The sequence below is a fragment of the Triturus cristatus genome, chromosome 1_1 (genome assembly GCF_964204655.1).
Source record: "Triturus cristatus chromosome 1_1, aTriCri1.1, whole genome shotgun sequence".
NCBI classification, from domain to species: Eukaryota; Metazoa; Chordata; class Amphibia; order Caudata; family Salamandridae; genus Triturus; species Triturus cristatus.
Window position 1 is genome coordinate 135283169 of NC_140579.1, and position 23534 is coordinate 135306702.

Genomic DNA, 23534 nt, shown 5'->3' on the forward strand with positions numbered 1-23534 from the left:
TCTTGAAGCCTCTCAGTAGAATCACACAGGCCCCAGGCGAAGACACTGCGGGTCAGTGATGAATAACTGGATCATCACCAGCTGCATCACTTCAGGCCTCTCAGTAGAGTCACAAAGGCCCTAGGTGCTGCAGGCGCAGATACTGCAGGTCAGTGATGAAGAACTATATCAGCAGGAGTTGCATTTCTTGAAGCCGCTCAGTGGAGTCAAAAAGGCCTCAGGCACAGACACTGCGGGTCAGCGTTGAAGAACTGGACTAGCAGGCGCTGCATCTCTTGAAGCCTCTCAGTAGAGTCCCAAAGGCCCCAGACGCTGCAGGTGCAGACACTGCAGGTAAGTGATGAAGAACTGGATCAGCAGGACTGCATCTCTTGAAGCCTCTAAGTAGAGTCACAAAGGCCCCAGGAACAGACAGTGCGGATCAGCAATGAAGAACGGGATCAGCAGGAGCTGCATCTCTTGACGCCTCTCAGTAGAATCACAAAGGCCCCAAACACTGCAGGTGCAGACACTGCAGGCGCGGACACTTCGGGTCAGTGATAAAGAACTGGATCAGCAGGAGCTGCATCTCTTGAAACCTCTTAGTAGAGTCCCACAGGCCCCAGGCGCAAACAGTGGGGGTCAGCGATGAAGAACTGGATCAGCAGGAGCTGAATCTCTTGAAGCCTCTCAGTAGAGTCACAGAGGCCCCATGCACAGACAATGCGGGTCAGCGATGAAGAAATGGAACAGCAGGAGCTGCATTTCTTGAAGCCACTCAGTAGAGTCACAAAGGCCCCAGGTGCTGCAGTCGCAAACAGTGGGGGCCAGCGATGAAGAACTGGATCAGCAGGAGCTTCATGTGTTGAAGCCTCTCATACGAGTCACAAAGGCCACAGACACTGCGGGTCAGGGTTGAAGAACTGGACCAGCAGGCGCTGCATCTCTTGAAGCCTCTCAGTAGAGTCCCAAAGGCCCCAGACGCTGCAGGTGCAGACACTGCAGGTAAGTGATGAAGAACTGGATCAGCAGGACTGCATCTCTTGAAGCCTCTAAGTAGAGTCACAAAGGCCCCAGGAACAGACAGTGCGGATCAGTGATGAAGAACGGGATCAGCAGGAGCTGCATCTCTTGACGCCTCTCAGTAGAATCACAAAGGCCCCAAACACTGCAGGTGCAGACACTGCAGGCGCGGACACTTCGGGTCAGTGATAAAGAACTGGATCAGCAGGAGCTGCATCTCTTGAAACCTCTCAGTAGAGTCACAAAAGCCCCAGGAGCAGACAGAGCAGAACAGCGATGAAGAACTGGATCAGCAGGAGCTGCATCTCTTGAAGCCTCTCAGTGGAGTCACAAAGGCCTCAGGCGCAGACACTGCAGGTCAGCAAAGAAGAACTGGATGAGCAGGAGCTGCATCTCTTGACGCCTCTCAGTAGAGTCACAAAGGCCCCAGGCACAGACAGTGAAGGTCAGCGATGAAGAACTGGATCAGCAGGAGTTGCATCTCTTGAAGCCTCTCAGTAGAGTCACAAAGGCCCCAGGCACAGACACTGTGGGTCAGCGATGAAGAACGGGATAAGCAGGAGCTGCATTTCTTGAAGCCTCTCGTAGAGTTACAAAGGCCCCAGGCGCTGCAATCTCAGACAGTGAAGGTCAATGATGAAGCACCGGATAAGCATGAGCGACATCTCTTGAAGCACCTCAGTAGAGTCACAAATACCCACAGAGTGTAGGCACAAACATCGTAGGCCAGCGATGAAGAACCAGATCAGCATGAGCTAGATGAGACATCTAGCTCATGCTGATCTGGTTCTTCATCGCTGTGTTTTTTGAGGTAAATTGTGTGGGAGAAGAACAGAGTAGATCCCGGAGCCCATCTACAGAGGGACTGGAGTAGAAGAGGTACAGCTGACCATGCCTGCTGTAAAACATCATATCCAGTCACTCGGCGAAGGTACAGAGCTGGCATATCGGTGTAGAAATATCGATCTACATTAATATCGAGGTTAAAATATCGTGAGTCAGCAATATCGATAGTAAAAATATCGTGGACAAGAATATCGATTGTTAGGTAAGTAATATCGATTGCAAAAATATCGAAGTGTTACAAATCGTTTACAAAAATACAGTTGTAAAAAATATCGATTTATTACTAATGTTATGTGTTTTAGTATTTTGTATGAGAATTGTTTGGATTTTTATTATATTTGTTAAAATTTTATTAGTTGATATTTGTTTTTAAAATTGAATTTTGTGTTTTTAGTTCCGTAGCAGGTTGTGGGTTCATAGAGGAATAGGGTGGGAAGTAATTTAATTATATAGATTTTATTTATTATTTATAGTAGCTAATATTTTTTCTTAAATTGAATTTTGCGTTTTTAGTTCCATAGCGGGTTGTGGGTTTATAGGGGATTAGGGTGGGAAGTAATTTAAATTATATGAAATGTATTCAATAATTTAAATGTATTCATAATTGTATAATTGTGATATTAAAGGGTTAAATGTTTTAATTAGTTTATTAATAATTGTTTGATAATTAGTTGTTAATTAATTTAAATTAATTAATTATGGGAATTGTTTAATTAATTTTAGCTTTGTGTTGTGGTGTTTATAGGTGTAAATGGCGGGAAGGGTGGGAAGTAATTTACTTTTTTATTGAAGAATTATTAATTATTTGTTAATTAATTTGCATTAATTAATTAGTAATTATTAATTGTAATTGGTGTAATTAATTTTTGCTGTGTGTTGTGGATATTATAGTGTTAATAAATGTGTAATTAATGAATGTGTATTATCTTTTTTAATAATAATACTTTTAAATTTTAATATTAATTATGTTAATAATAGAAATAAAATTTAATAAAAATGTTGATTTTTTTTTATTGCTGTGTTATCCAGCACAATTTCCCTACTGTTGCACTCACTGGAGTGTGAATAGTAATTTTTACCCCTCCGCTATCCAACACTTTCCCTGCTTTTGCACTCACTGGAGTAGGAATAGTAATTTGTACCCCTCCGCTATCCAACACTTTCCCTGCTTTTGCACTCACTGGAGTGGGAATAATAATTTTTACCCCTCGGCTATCCAGCACTTTCCCTGCTTTTGCATTCACTGGAGTGGGAATAGTAATTTTTACCCCTCCGCTATCCAACACTTTCCCTGCTTTTGCACTCACTGGAGTGGGAATAGTAATTTTTACCCCTCCGCTATCCATCACTTACCCTGCTTTTGCACTCACTGGAGTGGGAATAGTAATTTTTACCCCTCAGCTATCCAACATTTTCTCTACTGTTGTATTTCTTGTGTTGCAAAATGTATGTTTTATATTTCTTTTAATAGTTTAATGTGTTAATTATAGAATGTTTTATTTTATTTTAAATTATTGATATACGTATATATTTTATTTTTATATAATTTAAAAAGTTAATAAATTAAATCAAGATAATAGTTAATAAAGTGTATTTAAGTAAATATATATATATGTACACATTTGTGTGTGTTTACATTTTTTTTAATCAAGTTTATTTGTTTTTTTTAGTTAAACTATTTAGTAAATGTAATGTATTTTGTTAAAAATATTAATATCATTTAATATATTTTATTTAAGTTATAAATATTTATTAAGTTGATATTTTTAACATTTATGTTTTTTACTTCGATATTTGTGTATCAATATTATTGTACTTACCTGTTTAAGTATAGGGAGTTGATATTTTTGTATTGGATATTTTTACATCGATATTTTTGTTATCTATATTTTTTACATCGCTATTTAATCAGGGAACTCTCGGACAAGCAGCGAGGCATGGGTCACTCACGGAAATGGGAATCACAACCCAGCCTCATTCCATCTCCTTTCAGTGTGCCTCTAGAAGGGCAGTAATGAAGTACTTTCTCCATGCATTACTCCAGAATTCTTCCTCACCCTCCCTAAACTGACTCCTCCGACGAACAGGGCAGGACAGGGACACAGTTAAGGGACAGTTAACAGAGCCATGGGTGGGTCGGTGAGTAATCTAACTAACTAATGTTTCTTACAGATACATCGTTACCGAAGGTAAGTAACTTGTTCATCTGAAAGAAACACGTTAGTTAGATTCCTCACCTTAGAATAGATACCCAAGCAATACCATCCCCGGTGGTGGGTCTGCGAACCAAGATCACACCAGAAAGTCCTGGAGGACAGAACGGCCAAAGAAGCCATCCCTCCGGACTTGGCTGTCAAGGCAATAATGCCTGGCAAACGTGTGTAGTGAAGCCCACGTCACCGCCTGACAGATGTCCTGCAAAGGGACTCCCCGTCCCAAGGCAGTAGTAGCCGCTGTGGCCCGAGTAGAATGGGCGCGCAGCCCAACAGGAGGGTCCTTTTTTGCCAAAGAGTAACAAATTTTGATGCACAGAACGACCCACCGAGAGATGGTCCGTTTGTGCACAGCTTTCCCCTTCTTAGCACCCACGTATCCAACGAAAAGTTGGTCGTCCACCCGGAACTGCTTTGTGCGGTCCAAATAAAAGGAGAGCGCACGTTTTGGGTCCAGACGGTGGAGCCTCTCTTCCTCTTTGGAAGGATGCGGAGGCGGAAAGAAGGTGGGCAAGGTGACAGACTGCCCAAGATGAAATGGAGTCACCACTTTCGGAAGAAAGGAGGGACGAGGCCGAAGGACAACCTTGTCCGGATGAACAGACAGAAAAGGAGGCTTTGAAGATAAAGCCTGGAGCTCACTCACCCGTCTAGCCGAGGTGATGGCTACCAGAAAAGCAGTCTTAAGAGTCAGAAGACGAAGAGGACAATTGTGAAGAGGCTCGAAGGGAGCGCACATCAGGAATGTCAAGACCAGATTCAAGTCCCACTGAGGCATTACAAAAGGGACAGGAGGGAACGTGTGAGTAATGCCTTTTAGAAAGCGTGTAACCACAGGGGACTTGAAAAGAGAAGGCTGATCAGGAAGCCGCAAGAAGGCGGAGATGGCAGCAAGATAACCTTTCAGGGTGCCCAGGGCAGAGCCCTGCCGGGCCAGAGAAAGAAGAAAGAGGAGAACCTCAGAAAGAGGGGCGGAAAGGGGATCCACAGCCTTTGCTGTGCACCATGCCACAAATTTGTTCCACCGGCAGGCATATACCGTCTTTGTGGAGGGACGCCTGGCTGCCAGAATGATATCACAGACTTCAGGAGGCAAGTCAAATGGCATCAACTGCCGCCGCTCAATCTCCACGCATGGAGGTGGAGGCTGGACAGGTTCGGGTGGAGGACCGTCCCCTGCTGCTGTGACAGAAGATCCTCCCGAAGGGGCAGACGTATCGGGGGATCGGTCAACATACTGAGTAGCTCGGGATACCAGTATCTTCGTGCCCAATCCGGAGCCACCAAGATGACTTGGGCCCGGTCGTGCCTGATCTTCTTCAGCACTCTGGGCAGAAGTTGTATAGGCGGAAAGGCGTACAACAGACCGCAACTCCACTCGTGACGAAAAGCGTCGCCGAGCGAGTGCCGCCTTGGAAATTCCAACGCGCAGAACTGCTGACATTGCGCGTTCTCTTCGGTGGCGAATAGATCTAACCAAGGCTCTCCCCACTGCTGAAAGAGACCTTGCGCCACTTCGGAGTTCAGACGCCATTCGTGATCCAACATGCACCGGCGGCTGAGTTCGTCCGCTCTGACGTTCAGAGAGCCCGCCAGATGTTGAACCACTAGGGTGACGCCCTGGTGTTCCAGCCACGTCCAGAGGCGCAGAGCCTCCTGACAAAGGGTCCACGACCCCACCCCGCCCTGTTTGTTGCAATACCACATGGCGGTGGTGTTGTCCGTGAACACCTGCACGACACTGCCCCTGACAGAGGGAAGGAAGGCTTTCAGTGCAAGTCGGATCGCTCTCAACTCCAACAGGTTGATGTGGAGACGAGACTCCGCCGGAGACCAGAGACCTCTGATCTCCGCCTATCCCATATGGCCACCCCATCCCAGGAGGGACGCATCCGTCACTACGACATGCTCCGGTTGGGGAAGGGAGAGGCTCCTGCCCATGACCCAATCGCGGTCCGTGAGCCACCACTGCAACTGCTGTGCAGTGCCCTCCGAGATCAAGACATGGTCGGACAGGTTGCCGTGATGCTGGGCCCACTGAAACTTCAGGTCCCACTGCAGAGCCCGCATGCGCCGCCTGGCGTGATGCACTAGTAGGATGCAGGAGGCCATCAACCCCAGAAGCCGCAACACTAGCCTGACCGAAACCCAGGATAGAGGCCGAAAGATGGGAATCAGGGCCTGTATATCCCGGACCCGCTGTTCCGGCGGATAGACCCGGAACTGCGCCGAATCGAGAACCGCTCCGATGAAGAGGAGCTTCTGAGAGGGACTCAGGTGTGACTTCGGCACGTTGATGGAAAACCCCAGCAAATGCAGGAGATCCGCCGTAGTCTGGAGTTGGGAGACGACTGCCTGGGGCGAGCCCGCCTTCAACAACCAGTCGTCGAGATAGGGGAAGACTGGAACCCCTGATCTGCGCAGATGAGCTGCGACCACCGCCATCACTTTCGTGAACACCCGAGGGGCACTGGCGAGGCCGAAGGGGAGCACGGTAAACTGAAAGTGCTCTTGGCCCACCGTGAACCGCAGGTAACGCCGGTGGGCCGGCAGGACGGGGATGTGGAAATAGGCGTCCTGCAAGTCCAATGCTACCATCCAGTCTCCGGGGTCTAGGGCAGCTAGAACCTGAGCCAAAGTCAACATTTTGAACCGTTCCTTCCGGAGGAAGGCATTGACGTTCCGGAGGTCCAAGATAGGACGTAGGCCCCCCTTGCCCTTCTTGGGAACCAGAAAGTAGTGGGAATAACAACCACGACCTACTTCTGGGCTCGGAACGCGCTCGACGGCCCCCTTGGCCAAGAGGGCGGAAACCTCCTCGTGGAGAAGATGCAAATGATCCCCCGAGATACGGTGGTGCTGCGGTGGCATGGCTGGAGGGGTCGTCTCGAAGGGGAGGGAGTAGCCCCTTCGGACGATTTGCAGCACCCACCTGTCCGATAAGATGGACCGCCAGTGGAGCAGGTGATGGCGAACTCTGCCGCCCACTGGCGTGGAATGGGCCTGAAAGCTCGGACTAGGAAGGCTTTGAGGCGGATGCTGCCGGGGTGGATGTGGGCTGACCTCGTCGTCCTCCAGATCCGCCTCGGCGGAAACCACGTCCGCGACCGCGCGCAGGTTGGTTCTGCGGCTGGTGGCTAGGCGCACGTGAGGAGGCACCCCTTCCTTGGCCACGAAAGGGGCGAAAGACTGAAGATTGCGACCGCGGGGCCGAGAGGCCCAAGGACTTGGCCGTAGCCCGGGAGTCCTTAAAGCGGGTCAGCGCACTGTCCGCCTTCTCGCCAAACAGGCGAGTGCCATCAAACGGCATGTCCATGAGAGTGCTCTGGACATCGCCGGAAAACGACGTGGACCTCAGCCAGGCGTGACGTCGAAGCGCCACAGTGGTAGAAATGGCCCTACCCAGCGAGTCCGTGGTGTCAAGCCCACAACGTATGGCATGTCGCGCTGAATCCCTCCCATCGGCCAGAGCCTGGGTAAGACGTGTCTGGACCTCCTCCGGACACAGGGGCAGCGCGTCCTCCACCGCATCCCACAGAGAGTGGGAATAACGGTCCAAGAGACAAGCGGTGTTCAAAGACCGCAGGCCCAAACTAAGGGAAGAGAACAGTTTCTTGCCAAACTGCTCCAGTCTCTTGGAATCCCGGTCCGGCGGGGCGGTCGGGAAAGAGGATTGGGAGGTGGAGGCCTGGATAACCAGGCTCTCAGGGGTAGGGTGTTGGGACAGAAAACTGGGGTCGCCCGGAGCAGGGCGGTGGTGCCTGGCAACGTTCCTGTCCACAGGAGGAACTGTGGAGGGCTTGGACCAGGTGCCCTGTAGAACGTCAGTGAGGGCCTCATTGAATGGCAGCAGAGGCTCAGTGGAGCTTGCTGCAGACTGAAGCACCTCAGTGAGGACGTTCGTCCTCACAGCCACGGCAGGTAGCTCGAGCCCAAGGGCTGCGGCCGCCTTGCGCAGCACCACGGAGAAAGCAGCACCCTCCTCCGAAGCCACAGTCGGAGGAGAGATGAATCCAGTATCTGGCGAGGTATCCAGACCACTGGCCTCCCCCAGTTCATCTGCCCAGTCCTGGGACAGTTGGGCCTGATGGGCCATAGGATCCTCGGATCCCTCCCAGTAGTCCCCATCATCCGACTCCTGGTGTAGAGGAGAAAGTAACGGAGCCGGGCGGTAGACAAAATGTGTCTCTAGCGGCGCCGATCTCGGCGTCCATCGACGCCGGACCGGCGCCGGGCCCGGAGCGGGACTGACCTGGGGCACGACGTCGATCGGGGTCGACGTCGGCGGTGGAACCGGAGTCGACGCCGGTGGAGGAGGCGTGACGAGGTCGACCGGCGTCGACGGGGACTCGAGAACGGGTCCCTCGGGCGCTTGCGGCGTCGAGGCCGGAGCCGTCAACGGCGCCGGGGCCGGAGCCGTCGGCTGGCAAGGCAGCCCAGTCGGGTCCGCAGGGCCCGAAGGCGCACCAGCGGGCGCCGACGGCGGAGCCAGGTTCCTCATGGCCGAGAGGAAGGCACTGACTTCCGCCGGCGTCGCGTTAGTCCGAGGGACCGGAGGGTATGGGGACGGACGCGGCGCCTGCGGCTCCGACGGAGCTGCGGGGGTGGAACCACCCTGACCCTCAACCGAGTCGCGCGACCGGCGAGGGGAGTCCGAAGAGCGATGTCGCCTCTTGGACTTCTTGGAATGCTTCGACTTACCCGAAGACTTTGATCCCGACGACCGATGGTGAAGTCGGCTGCGGCTCCGCGACCGATCCTTGGACCTCCTCCTGGACCGGGATCGAGAGGCGCGCGGAGCCGAGTGGCGAATCTCGAGGAGCTTACGGGACCGCTCCCGTCTAGCCTTCGAGGTCAGGGCCTTACAGTCCGAGCACGACTCCGCGTCGTGGTCGAGGCCCAAACAGTACAGGCACCGGCGATGATGGTCCGTCACCGACATCAATCGGCTACAGTCCGTACAGGCTTTAAACCCAGGCATCCTACCGGCACCGGTGTCGATATGACAGGATCAAAAAGGATCAAAAAGTTAGTCAAAAATTGACTAAAGGGGTAGCTCTCCCGGATCTGCGCTTACTGGCGCGGAAAAAAGAAGAACTGACGTCAGCGCGCGAGGGCGGCGTCTAAGTACTCCGACGACGTCATCCCGGCGCACGACGCCGACGACGGACGCGGAGCCGCAGACGACGCCTAGCGACACGCAAGGGGTATTGCTGACGAAAAATCTTCCGGATCCAGTCTGACGCCTGGGGATATTCTAAGGTGAGGAATCTAACTAACGTGTTTCTTTCAGATGCACAACATCTACATTCCACTGTATACTCAGTGCTTGGTAGCCTCTCTCAAGAGACTGACATACCACAGTCCATTATACTTTGTGCCTTGTACCCTTGAAATGCACTGCTATCACACCACTGCCCAAAGCGCACAGTACCTTATTCCCTCTCTTCACCACTGCTACCGCCACTGCTCAGATATTGTGTATCTCATGGCGCTGCTCTCAGACAACAGTGCAAAGTATACTCTGCGCTTTGTACCCTTTCTGGTGACACTGCTATCAGAGTACAGCCCACAGTACACTCTGTGCTTTGCAGACTTCCACAGTGTCCTGGAGAGCCTCAAATCTTACTGGGATCTGGTCCAGGAAGGCATGGGTTGTCTCAACATGGCCGCCAGTCTGCATTGGCCAAGACCAGCCAGTCACCAGATTGTTACAATCCTGGGCAACTTTAAGATTCGTGCATGCACTGGGTGTTGGAAACTGAGTAGGGAAATAATGCAGTCAGTGACCCTGCATCAGCAACGCATCAACTGGGAAATACCTGCTCCACCCACCTCAATGTAAAGCAGAGAGGTCTCCAAGCATGGATGTGTCCCCACCCCTGCTGCAAGTGACAGATGGTATTCACCTGCATGCCAACACATGATTCAGGAAGTGATGGTACCTCCCTCTAACAATATCAAAATGAATCCACTTACCTGATGTGATAATCCTCGAATAGACACCCCAAGCGACAGCAGCGAGCAGTCCAACACCCACGAGGGCTCCAATGACGCCTCCGATAATTACCCCCATTGGAGGAGATTTCTCTTCTGTGGGAGAGAGATGGACAGGAGCAGAGTTACTGGGCAGAAATCACTTCAAACATCAGATTCAGGATGTGTTATCACTAAAGGCTGCCAGGTACGAAGATCTCTGTGAGTAAATGGTCAGAGAGAGCTGTACTCTAGCCTGGGAACAGAGGCCTGATCCTGCTACAGCCCCAAGTATACTCTGTAACTCTTCCCCACTGCACTCCTGTCACACCACAGTCCATGATATACTCACTGCTTTGTAGGAAGCTGTAGCCTTCTGAGTAGCAGTAGTATTACACCATAGTCCACGATATACTCACTGCTTTGCAGCCTTCCAGGCGGCACTAGTATCAAACCACATGGTTTACTCCTCACTTTATCCTCTGAGGACGCTGCTGTCACCAGAGCCCACATTATACACAGCAGTGCCCTGAGAGAGGCCACAGAGCACGATCACCCCACAGCTCATGGTACGTGCAGCACTTTGTAGCTTGTCTCAGGATACTGTAAAAACACCACTGGCCGTGCTTTATTCTGCACTTTCTATCTTTCCACACAGCACTGAACTGGGCACTGTACCCTATCAGACCTGAGCCCCCAGTGCCTTGAGATGGGTCACAAAGCACTATAATAACACAGGCCACAGCACTGCCATCACACCACAGCCCGAGTATAAAGTGTTTTGCACTCCTCTCAGGTCACTGTAATTACTAAAGCAGAGATAATACTCAGAAATACCCTGGGATAGGGCTCAAAGCACTATCACAACACATTCCACAGAATACCTGGGCACTGCTATCATACCACAGGCCATGGTTTACATAGCACTTTCCAAACTTGCTTGTTGCAGTGCACTCAGTGTTCTATACCCTATGAAATCCCTGTTGGAATGTACCCTTTTTGGCATTGTTACCCCCACGTTTTGCCTGATTCTGATGCATCTTTGACTGAGTGTGCACTGGCTTCCTGCCAATCAAGTTCCCAGTGCCTCTGTCCTTTCCCAAAACTGTACCATTGTATCCACAATTGGCACACCTCTTGCTCACATATAAGTCCCTTGTAAAAGGTACACGTGGTACCAAGGGCATTGTGACCAGAGAAGGTCTCTGAGGGCTGCAGCATGTATGCATGTATGGTGCCACCCTATGAGACCCCTCACCAAACACAGGCATACTGCCCCTGCAGCCTGCGTGTTTTGGTGCAGATACAAGTGAAGAGTCAACCTGGCACATATCCCTGTGTGCCAGGCCTACCAGCAAGGCGTAGGTAAGTCACCCCAACAGCAGGCCTAATAGCCCTAAGGCAGGCTGCACTATACCTCATGTGAGGGCATAACGGCATCATAACTGCATGAGCAGATATGCCCCATAGTGTCTAAGTCCATTCTTAGATATTTTAAGTGCACAGTGAAGCCATACTGAGTACATGGGCTGCAAGCTTATCACTACAAGCTCCATGATGGCTTCACTGAATTCCAAGATGCTTGGTACCAAACATCTCAGCTTAATAAACTCACACTGATGCCAGTGTTGGATGTATTAAGAAATGCATCCAGAGGACACCTCAGAGGTGCCCCCTGGAAACTTACCAACTCGCTAGTGTGTGCCGGACTGGTTCCCACCAGCCTGCTACCTCTAGACATGTTTCTGACCCTCTGTGGAGGGAGCCTTTTCAGAAACAAAGCCTGCTCTGGGTAGAGGTGCTTCACACCTAACCCCAAGCAGGAACAGCTTGGAACGGCAGTGATCCTTAAAGGCTTCCCGTCCTTTGGTATTCTGACCAGGGCCTCTCCAGCTAGTGGACTTGTCCACCCCCCTGACCAAGCCCCACTTTTGGCAGTAGGGCAGGCAGGAAAAATATTAAGCAGAGGAGAAGTGTCCACTCTCAGCCAGGACCACCTCTTAGGTGCCCGGAGCTGAGGTGATCCCCTCTCTCCAGAATCCTCCATATTGGGTTGGAGGAGACTAGCCAATAGGGTTAGGGATGTGTCCCCTCCCCAAACAGAGTGGACATACAAAGGGTGTAGTAAGCCTAAATGTAAGTAGCTCATTGGTGTCTACTTTCTAATCCCTGTAACACCCCTAAATTGAGTATTTAGTGGCACCCCATAATCTTAATCCTCAGATTCCCTGATGACCTATGAAGAAAAGGACAAAGAGGAGTCGACCCTTGCATGCCAAGTAACTCCAGCTACTGTCCTGGTCCCAGCCCTGCCAGCCTGTCTGTGAATTCCAAACTTTGCAAGCTTCCACGACTCGTCCTGCAGACCAGCAACCTCCATAAACCTGAGAGGACTGCCTGTCTGCCATATAAACTCCAAATCTCCCATGAACTGTGGACCTGTCCAGAAGAAACCAACTTTAGAGACCGAGAAGCTCTGCCTTGAGCAACCATCTGCTGGACCCACCTCTGCACTCAACGCCCACATCCTGAGTCTAAGTGGCCCACCGGTCCTGCAAAAGTTCCCCAGCTATTCTGAGACAGAGCCCATCGTCGGTTGATCCCAGTCAGACTCCACATCGATGCCTGCAGCCTCTGCACAATGACCCCCCCCCCCCCCACACCCCCAACCTGCACTGGTAAGCTGTTCCCGACGAAAAAGAATACCCCTGCACCCAGAGCCTGTCGGCCCTGGGGAGATCGAATGATGGTGTCCCAGTGCTCCAGAACATCCCAACTTACCTGTGCATCTGTAGGTTTTCCTCGTCCGGCCTTCTGGCCTGAGTCTGCAGGCTTTGTAAAAAACTGAGGTTTCCCATTGATTTGCATTGGGCGCCGGATGCTTTGTTGGCATTCTGCACCCGGTCTCCCCTTTGCTGTTAAGGGTGTACGTTTGGTGCTGCCCCCCTGTGCTCACCTTAACCCCCAGAGACTGGGTTACCAAACCGTGCTACTTACCTGTAATCAGCACCTCTTCGATTAACCCCTTTTTCCACTGGATAACATTGGCTCCAGATTCCGAATGTGAACCCTGCACCCAGCCGCCCCTGTACCACTGGAGGTGCAGATTTGTTACTTACTTGACCCTTGCCTGGTGTTGATTCATTACCATAAAAAACAAGATTTTTCTTTGGTTCTATAAAATAAATATACTAAAATAATTATTTTTATAATCAATTGGTCTTGGATTTAGTCATTGAGTTGTGTATCATTTATTGCCTGTGTGTGTGCAACAAATGCTTAGCACTGCCTTCTAATAAGCCTAACTGGTCGCCCACACAACCATGAAAGAGAGAATTAGTATTATCTACTTTAGCCTCTGTAAAGCCTCTTGGGATTCACTGGACTCTCTGCACACTATACCTCATTTTGGTATAGTATATACAGAGCCAGCTTCCTACAAGGTCCGCTACTATAACTCTGCCCAAAGTATACTCTGCATTTTGTAGCCTTCCTAAAGGCGCTGCTATACACCTGAGCATATAATATATGCAATGTTATTTACCCTCTCAGAGGGCACTGCTATCTCACCACAGCCCACTGTAAGTTTAGCGCTTTGCAGCCTTCTTCAGGGCACTGCTATCTCACCACAGGCCAGAGTAAGCTTAGCGCTATGAAGGCTTCATTAGGGCACTGCCATTACATGTGAGAGGCAAAAAATCTCACTGGAAATAGTAAGTATTTGAAATGCTGTTGTGCTCCATATAGGTACCCCGATATAGGTTCAGGTAATAACAGAACGTTTCACCTACATTTCCCCTGCCATGACACTACATAACGATTCTTGGGACTGACCTTTTACCTAGTTACGGTACTGCGTACAGGACATGCGGTTTTCCCTGAAAACTAGCCTCATTCATTATGCATGAGGATTCTTGGAATCACAGCAGGACTACCATCTCCTGCATAATAACTATTTATAAGGGTAATTCCTTCCGTTATCCTAGTACGACATGACACAGCAAGGTAGATCCCTGTGGGTACTACTTCGGGTATATAAACACCATATCTTTGCTGAGGTAGAGAGGAGAGGAAGGACTTCCATGCTGACACACTGATGCGAGACGCTGAGGTTCCTGCACACAGACACTCCAGCTTGCAGTAGTCTGACATCCCTCATGGGCTGGCCATCTCGAGACCAAGACGAGGGTCCCACAGTCTCACACTTCAAGTAATGGGGCAGACTTTATCCTAGAGGGATTCTTAGCTTTAAACCTACATACATGCTAGGTACACTTACGTACATCTAGTTGAGTTGCATTGTAGGAGTACGCATTTATTACTGTCATGTATTTTCATCCTGCCTGTATTCATGGTTTTAGCACTATGGTAGGAATCTACCATCCTTTTACCCTGTTAGTGATTATAATCATTTAAAACTGCTTCTGTCTTATGGTTGTTTCAGCACACCTATTTTACGCTAAATTAACGCAGGTTCAAAAAATACTTTTTGAAAACGTCCCCACCGTTTATTCTGTGTATTTCTCTGAGACAAAGTGAGCACGAGTGACTGAACGAAAAGTATTACACTGTTTCCATGATCCCTGATGGGACAGAGTTGTCATGTTTGATAGTTGCCAAGAACTATTCCCTCCTTGGAAAGAGGAGTTTACAGAGGCACTGTGAGATAGCTGGTATACGGGCTAACATACCCGGTGGGGGTGTCTGGAATCAGTTTGGACACCAATCCCGCCGTGTAAGTTGTCGAAATGCACAGATTCTATATAGGTTTATAGGAACTACACGACATGGCGCCGCCAACGTTGGTTTGGTACTTATTTAACTGTCAAATATGAGTAGTCGTGCTATTCTCAGAGACCCCTACTCACATTTCTTCAGAGACGTCTGGAGTGAGAACAATCCGCCATAGCTGAATAGGCATATCCTACGTATTGGCTGTAGGTTTATCAAGCTTGAAGTTCACACATATCCCTACTGTGCATAAAATCTATATCTCAGTTTCCTTGAAACCTTTTCAACAATGACTGAAGAAGACTACACTGCCTCAGCACTACGTGCGGGTACAGGAATTGAGGAAGAACTAGAAGGTGAAATTAACATTTCAGAAAATGTTAGGACTGTCCTTACTTTGAAACTAGCAGACTATGGAGTTACAGCTAGGGGTGGAACAGTAACATTCGTGATTGAGGCACACATCATTCAGAACAGAGGTATTCTATTTATGGGATAAATTCCCACAAGCAGATGCACACTCACTAACATTTCATTCTTACTCTGCAGATGAACCACTAGACGAATACTGTCCATATGAGGACATTGAAGTTCCGCTCACCTACCAGGAGCACATAAAGTGGTTTAAACGCGCCCTCCCACACACAAGAGAAAAAGTGAGACTCGGTCCGCTCGGAAGAGATGGAGCAACTTGGCCAGTCCTAGCGGCTTACACATCGCATCCAGCCATTGACACAATTGACTCACACTTCAGCCAGAAAGGGCTACAGCAGCAGAACAAATTCAGGGATCTACAACTAAAAAACACCACAAACAATACACGTAGTTATGGGTAAAATGCCCACTAAACGTGAACAAATACCATTCTGGATAGCTCAAAAAATAACACAGTTAGAGGCAGTGTTTCCACACACGAGCCTTCAAGAAAAACACAAAATGCTAACAATCTGCTTGCCAATGGGGATAGCTCCCCAGATAGAGGATTGTACCTCTTGGGGTACAGTTTTTGCTGCCATATATACCAGAAATCATGGTATCCCTTTAATAGCAGTGATACCAGATGTATTACGACACATACACAAATTAGTATGGAGCAGAACCTGCTCTGAACCTAGGGATGAAATTGTTAGGAAATTTTGCCCAGGTATCAACTATTATATTAACAAACATAAAAGGGGAGGCAGCAGCAGTGGCAATACGCCAGCGCCTGAGGGATTTCACTCCTTTTTTATTTTTATGTTTTTATTGGCATTTGTGTAATAACAGTACATCTTCATACAGGTGTGTCACATCAATTTACAGAATTCTTACTTCCATTCAACAGAGATACAATTTCACTTATCATAAGCTATAAGGTAATTCTCTTCTTTCTTCCATTTTTTAAATCAATTGCATACATCACCGTCATATTTTCAACTGTGAATAACAATAACTTTTAACTTATCCCCCCTCCCCCCAACAGGTTATGGGATGCTGTGCGTTCCCGGGAACTAGACAGCTAACTTCTTATTGTATACCTCACCCTTCTAAGCTGTTATCTGATACAGGAGAGACCTCGTGCGTCGCCAATGTGCCACTTCTTTCCTGAGTGAACTGCAATGGGTCTCCCCCCACTCCCCCCCCGGGGGGTCGTTACCCTTGGTTATATCTGTTATCATTAAATACCAGGCACTCGCATCTTCTTCAAGTTTGTCGTCCCTTCTGACTTTTTTCAGTCAAACTAATTCTGCGGTGGCCCACTCCCATATATCCATGGCCCACCTCTCAACCGTGGGGGGAACTGGACTCAACCATCGGGTTGCTATTCTTCTTTTTGTTAATACTAAACCCAGTTGAATGAATTTCCTAGTGAGATTTTTAGTTTTTAGTGCATGAAGAAGCCCCAGCACCACCCCTTTGATAGTTGGTGGTATTGTCCATCCCTTGACAGTCTGCAGGTTGTCTATCACTTCCTCCAATAGTATGCCAATTCGGGACAGTCCCATACCATATGAACGAAGTGTGCATCTGAGTGCCTACATCTGGGACAACAGTCTGCATGTTCTGGGTATATTTTATGGAGCACTTAGGGAGTTTAATATGCCTGTATGTATTATATTATATTGTGTTAATTTGAACCTTGTTTTGGAGCTTATCTGTTTGACCCTGTATATATGTGGGAACAGTCTTCGTCCCCCTGCCAAAGTAGTTATCATCCGCAGTACTGTTGTAACCGGCAGCTCCTGCGGGAATGTCGGCCACAGTTCCCTGGCTACCGCATAAATCTTCACATATTTCAGGAACTGCTCCCTGCCTAGTCGAAATGTATTCTCTGCTTCCTCTCTCGTCATGAACCGCTCAGCGATGTACAAGTCTCCCATCGCGTGGAAGTTTGAAGGGTTTTATTACCCATAATGGTGTCTCTGGGGCGTAGGGCACTCTCTTGACCACCTTCTGTACCGCTGGTTCCCAAACCGAAGCAACATGTCTTATTATATATGGAAACGATTCATGTACTCTGGATCCCAGCATGAAAAGCTCCGGGAGGGGAATCCCTTCATACGTGCCTGCCAGTAGCCACTTCTCGTGTTCATTGAACCATTACACCGCGTGTTGCAGTTGTGCGGCCATGTAGTAGAATTCTAATTGCGGGACCTTCAGACCCCTCTGTCCCCACCCCCTCTGCAAGGTGATCAACTTTATCCTCTTCCGTTTTTTGTCCCCACATCAATTCCACTATCAAGCTTTCAAGTTGAGAAAAATACTTATGTGGGACTCTATATATGGAATGTTGTAGGGTATATAGACATTGCGGTAGAATGACCAATTTTGTCAATGCTATTCTACCCATTAGAGACAGTGGGAGCTCCTTCCAGAAGGCAACCAATTTTTTAATGCCTTCCACACTCTTTCCTATGTTATCGTCCAGGTATGCCGTGCTTGTGTGCGTTAATCTAAACCCCAAATACCTTACTCCATCTCCACTGAGAGAAGTTGGCCTGGTATATGCTGACCACTAATTAAAGTGGGCACTGTGCACCAGTCCAAACAACCCTTATGATGTCAAGGTTAAAGATAACCTTTAGATAGCTATCCTAATGGTAGCTGTGGAGAGCAGCCTTCAGGCTACATCTTGAAGGAATTTAAAGCAGCTTGTTTTACCAGAATATCACCTCCTGAATGACTAAATGAAAGGAGAACCACACAGTAGTTATATAAAAATATGTATTTATTAATATAACAGTCTCTACTATCCTCTACTTGAGGATAGCACACAAAGCACACAATACGATATCAATAGAACAGTTGTAAGTAGCACAATACACAGTGGGCTCCAGAGGAAGACCGGACCATATACTAAAATAGTGGTATAACAATAAGGACTTGACTAGCGACAGTGCCTAGTGCAATAAGAGTCGCTGCGGCCCCAAGGAACCACCTAAGGTAGTGACACAGGGAGCCCACGGAGGACGGGTGCAGTGCGGAAACAGGACCGCGTGCTCCGTACAACTCTATGGGAAAGTCGCGGTTGTAAAGTTACAGTTTAAGGACACTTCTAGGAGGACTTCAAGCAAACCCTTTAGAACATAAGAGGTTCTAGAGCCAACCCAACCGTGGATACCGTAGTACCCGAATTACCTATCGCAGAGGAGCCGGGTGCATAGGGGTCAAGTGGTGTCGGAAACCTCAGTCGTTTTCAATGGAGTGCTGGGAAGAAGTACTGCTGCCGTGAAGGTGAAAAGTGTCAGGTGGAATCCAAGCCTGGATTATAGATGGAGGGAACCTGAAGCAGAGGGGACATAGTCTGGGTCACTCCAGAGTGACCAGGGGCTCGGTAGTTGAATGCCCCACCGATGTCGGGTTTTTCAGGTGCGATGAGGGGATGATTGACTCTTCAGCCACGAGGACCCGGAGACGTCTAGGACAACCAGGAGCTTATCCCACGAAGGATGTCGAGTGCTGAAGGGTTGGCGTCCGGCTGGAGCACCAACAAGCCTTGGCAAATGCAACCCATGCAGGAAGGACAAACAGGTTACGGTGTGGGCCAGTAAGGTCCAGGGGACTCTCCAAGCAACGGGGAGATAGGGCATGTCTTGAGCAACCAGGGAAGTCCAAGAACAACCAAGGGGTCCCTCGCCGGGACCCACAGGCCAACGGACCAGGAGTCGCGAGGAGACCACAAGTAAGTTTGCAAAGTACCAGCCCATGGAACACTCTGTACGAGGAGGCCGGAGTCCTTTGGTGCAAATACTCCTCGGGGTCAGGATTACACGGAACCAATGCACAAACTCGGGAATCGCCAACAAGCATATGCAATGGCAAGTGTACGCGGTGCACAGCGGTTCGGGTCATGCAGTCCCCACGAGGGATACTGGCCTCAGAATTGCTGAGGGCAGAACGACCTCAGGGACCTTCAGAAACCCACCTCCTGTGTTGCTGAAATCTTCAGAGTCCTCAGGAGATCGGGAGCAGCAAGCCGGTCGGATGCACTTAAGTGCCTGCTAGTGCAGGGGAGTAACTCCTTTACTCCAAGGGAGATTCTTCGGTCGTCCAGCGTCATGCAGACAGTTGAAGTACTTGGTATCTTCTGTAGTAGAATCTTGTGCAGGTGAAATCCAAAGTCCTGTAGCCAGGTAACCCATTTTATACCCAAAAGAGAGGGTTGGACAGATTCAAGGGCCCCTCCTATGGGAGGGGCAGGACAGAGGGCTACACCCATGTCCTTTGTCCAGTTTTGCGCCAGAGCAGGAGCCAACAGCTCCCAGAACTGGTTTCGAGCTGGACTATGCACAGGGACACCAAATGTGCCCCCAGTGCAGACCTTCTGGCACTCGCAGAGTGTACCCACCTAGCCCCAATACACTAAGCCCTGTCTGGGAGGTGGTCACACATCCTTGTGGCAGGATACCTATTGTCATGCCTTCCTCTGCTCGAGCTTGGCTCAGCAGCAGGAGGGCAGAAATGTGTCTGTGGCTGTAGAAATCAATCCTTAGCACACGTTTTCAATTAAATATTGCTGGTAAGTATAGCGTGTTTACACATATAAACATATACACATAACAGAAATTAGTCTTTCTTCTTCTTATTTGTTTTTTTTATTTGTATGCGACTCTCCTTAGTCAGTCTTTAGCAGCCACAAGCCAGCCAACACGTGTTTCGTCGCTTGAAGGGAAAGTAGTCCCGCGACTTTTTCAAGGCTATTTTCAGATTAGAAGTAGCATTTAGTAAGCGGTGATAATTCCAAACCGCAGATTGTTTCCGTGGTGGCGGCGTCACTCTTATCAAAAATTTTGTTATCTTCTCTCAGTGCTTATTCCACTGTAGTGCAAGTGTCTGCGTGACGCCTGTTGATAGTATCCGGAGTCGAGTGCGCTCCGGAATTATCACCGCTTACTAAATGCTACTTCTAATCTGAAAATAGCCTTGAAAAAGTCGCGGGACTACTTTCCCTTCAAGCGACGAAACACGTGTTGGCTGGCTTGTGGCTGCTAAAGACTGACTAAGGAGAGTCGCATACAAATAAAAAAAACAAATAAGAAGAAGAAAGACTAATTTCTGTTATGTGTATATGTTTATATGTGTAAACACGCTATACTTACCAGCAATATTTAATTGAAAACGTGTGCTAAGGATTGATTTCTATTGTAGAGGGCCTTTGCCCATAATTTTGGGAAGTCCGGTGGTTTGCCTACCTTTTAGCACCGTCAAAGAAGGAATTCAGAACACTGCAAGTCTGGTTCGCCGGATGACCCTTGCCCCCCCAAATTGTGGAGCATAATGGCGGACTTTGTGGCCCCGTCCTTACAGCTCATTTGGAACACGTCCATCTCCTCAGGGGTCTTCCCGGATATATGGAAACATGCGACCCTCCTCCCTCTAAAGAAAAAACCCAATGGGGATCCTGCGGACCTCAGCAACCTTCGTCCTATCTCTTTGCTGGCTGCCCCGGGCAAAATGCTTGAGAAAGTTATCCAGCGGCAGCTCAGTAAATATATAGAGGACAACAAGATTCTGCATGAGACACAGTCAGGCTTTAGACCTGGCTTTAGCACCGAGACAGCTCTGATCGAGGTGGCAGAGTCAATAAGATGGTCGTTAGATTCGGGAGACTCAGCTTTGCTGGTGCTCCTGGATCTTTCGGCAGCGTTTGATACTGTCGACCATGCAAGGCTGATGATGCGATTGGCAGAAGCGGGCTTACAGGATCAAGCGCTGGACTGGATACAGTCGTACTTGTCCCAGAGAACCCAGAAGGTGGCCCTGGGGACTGTTTCTTCAACACCTAAGCCTTTATGCTGTAGTGTACCTCAGGGCTCGGCGCTCAGCCCATTACTATTTAATGTCTATCTGGCCCCACTCTTCACGCTTATTGCTAACTGGGGGGTCAAGGCAGTATCTTATGCCGATGACACCCAGCTTGTGTTTCCATATGCAGAGGTGTCCGCGGCGGCCATGTCTAGTTTTAAAGGCTGTCTTCAGGATGTTGCGCGCTGGATGAATACTAATAAGTTAAAACTTAATGCAGACAAAACGGAGGTGCTCTTTTTTGGTAAAGGTACCCCGCCCCCCTCTGAGCTCTGGTGGCCGAGGGCAATGGGTCCGGCCCCCTCCCCTAGCCTATCGTCAAAAAACCTGGGAGTGCGCTGGGACAACAATCTGTTGTTTGTCTCGCACACACAACAGCTGATGGGAAGCTGTCTAGGTAAACTTAGGAATCTTCGCAAAATCCTGCGACTTCTCCCGGTGAACTGCAGGAAAACGGTAATCCATGTGACAGTGACATCTAGATTGGATTACGCGAATGGCTTGTTCCTGGGTCTGCCTAAATACCTAATTCAACGCTTGCAACTGGTCCAGAATGCGGCTGCGAGGCTGTTAATGCATATTCCATTCAAGCATTCTATCTCTCCGCATCTTCGATCACTTCATTGGTTACCAGTAGCCAACAGGATCAAATTTAAGGCTCTTACGTTAGCCTTTAGATCCTTGTATGGCTCGTGTCCAATATATTTGAGAGATCGGTTGCCAAGATACACACAGTCCCGTTCTCTTCGTTCCAACTGCCGGACCCAGCTAGCAGTGCCTCGAATAAAAAAGGCCCGTCTGGGAGGCAGAACGTTCTCGGCAAATGTAACGATGTTATGGAATTCACTACCCCCTGAGCTACAGCAGGCTCCTTCTGAACCCCGTTTTAAAGATTTGTTGAAAACTTGGCTCTTTACTCAACCTTGCTAATGACTTGAATTTCGGTTATGTATTCTCTGCCTGTGTCTAGCGCCGGGACACCTCCGTGTGAGGTACCTGTTCGCGCTCAATAAAATTCTGTATTATTATTATTATTATTACATATGTAAATATTGTCTGTGGCGCCGTTAACCTACAACCAATACCACCGTAGTGTCTGTGGCTGGCAGCATCCATTTTGTGCTGTCCGGGCCGAGAAGGCTGGAACCGGGTAGACCGGTGACCCCACGAAGCTCGCTTCAGAAGGGTCGAATCATACCTCCACACAAGTTACTGGTGTGGAGGTATGATTCCAAGGATAGTGGATATGTTTCTATGCAGCCGTGTTCGAGATAGCATTTACCACGAGGTTATAATGCACCCCTACCTATATGTCTGGCTCCATCACAGACAACCCGGGAAAATGGTCTCCGAAGGCTGCAGAGGAGCCCTACTCATGCAGGGGCATCCTCTCACGAAAAACCCAGCACCCTGCCTTCCGGATTGATAAGGCCTGCTCTAGGGGTTAAGTGTAGTGATTTAGATAGATATAGTGAACCTATACCTAAAGTAAGTGGTGCAAGCACCAGCTTACACAGGTTGCAGTAGCCGACCAGTAGTGTCATTTTGAATGGCCTCTCATGGGTGGCATAATACATGCTCCAGCCCATGGGAGGTCTCTGGGGTACCTATACCCTGGGTACATGGGTACCATATACTAGGGACTGACAAGGGTACCCCAGTATCCAATCTGGAGTGTACCAAAGTACATACATTGCCATTTTAGGGAGAAAGCAGATAGACTGGGGTCCTTATTAGCAGGCTCCCAGTCAGGCTAGTCAAAAAATAGCAAAACACCAGCCAAAAAGTGGGGGTAACCATGCAGTCAGATCCTACCTTCCTACACCTACCGCATCCCCACATTGGGCAGCTCATTCTCATGTTTACCTATTAGATTCCCCATGGGGAATAGTTTGGATTTCCCCAGATTGAGACGTAGGCCGGACCGTTCACCATACCTCTCTAATTCTGCGGTGAGCACCGGGACCACCTCCTCGGGTGGCGCAAGTATACCAACGTGTCATCGGCATACATGGAAACTACGTGATGCATATCCCCCAAACTCACCATCTCTCCATTTTTGTTCTTAGAGTAATTGCCAGGGGTTCCATCGCGTTGGCGAAAAGGAGCGGGGACAAGGGGCACCCCTGTCGGGTACCCCTTTGTAGTACAAAACTTTTCAAAACCAGACCCCGTAGGTGCACTCTGTTGTATATTATAGCCATCCATTGTATGAATTGCCTTCCCACCCCCATCCTTTCCAGCACCACCAACATGTAATCCCATTCCACCGAATCAAAAGCCTGCTGTATATCTAACAGGCCCAACGCCCAATTTAAATTTTCTAAGCTTGGAGCATGCCATACATGCGCCAGGCACCACAAATTATGTGTGGTATTCCATTTAGGGATAAACCCAGCTTGGTCTGGGTGGATCAGTTGGGGCATAAACAGCAATAGACTGGATGCTAATATCCCACTCAGTATTTTGGCATCTATATTT

The 23534-nt window shown here is 48.9% G+C and overlaps 1 protein-coding gene across 1 annotated transcript in view; it reads right to left on the reverse strand.

Moving 5' to 3' along the window:
• LOC146869811 (major histocompatibility complex class I-related protein 1-like) overlaps nt 1-23534 on the reverse strand; it is a 165142-nt gene that overhangs the window by 25329 nt on the left and 116279 nt on the right. Inside the window, exon 5 of the mRNA XM_085618489.1 lies at nt 10041-10154. Within this exon, the coding sequence (XP_085474615.1) occupies nt 10041-10154 (114 nt within the window). The remainder of the gene's footprint in view (nt 1-10040; nt 10155-23534) is intronic.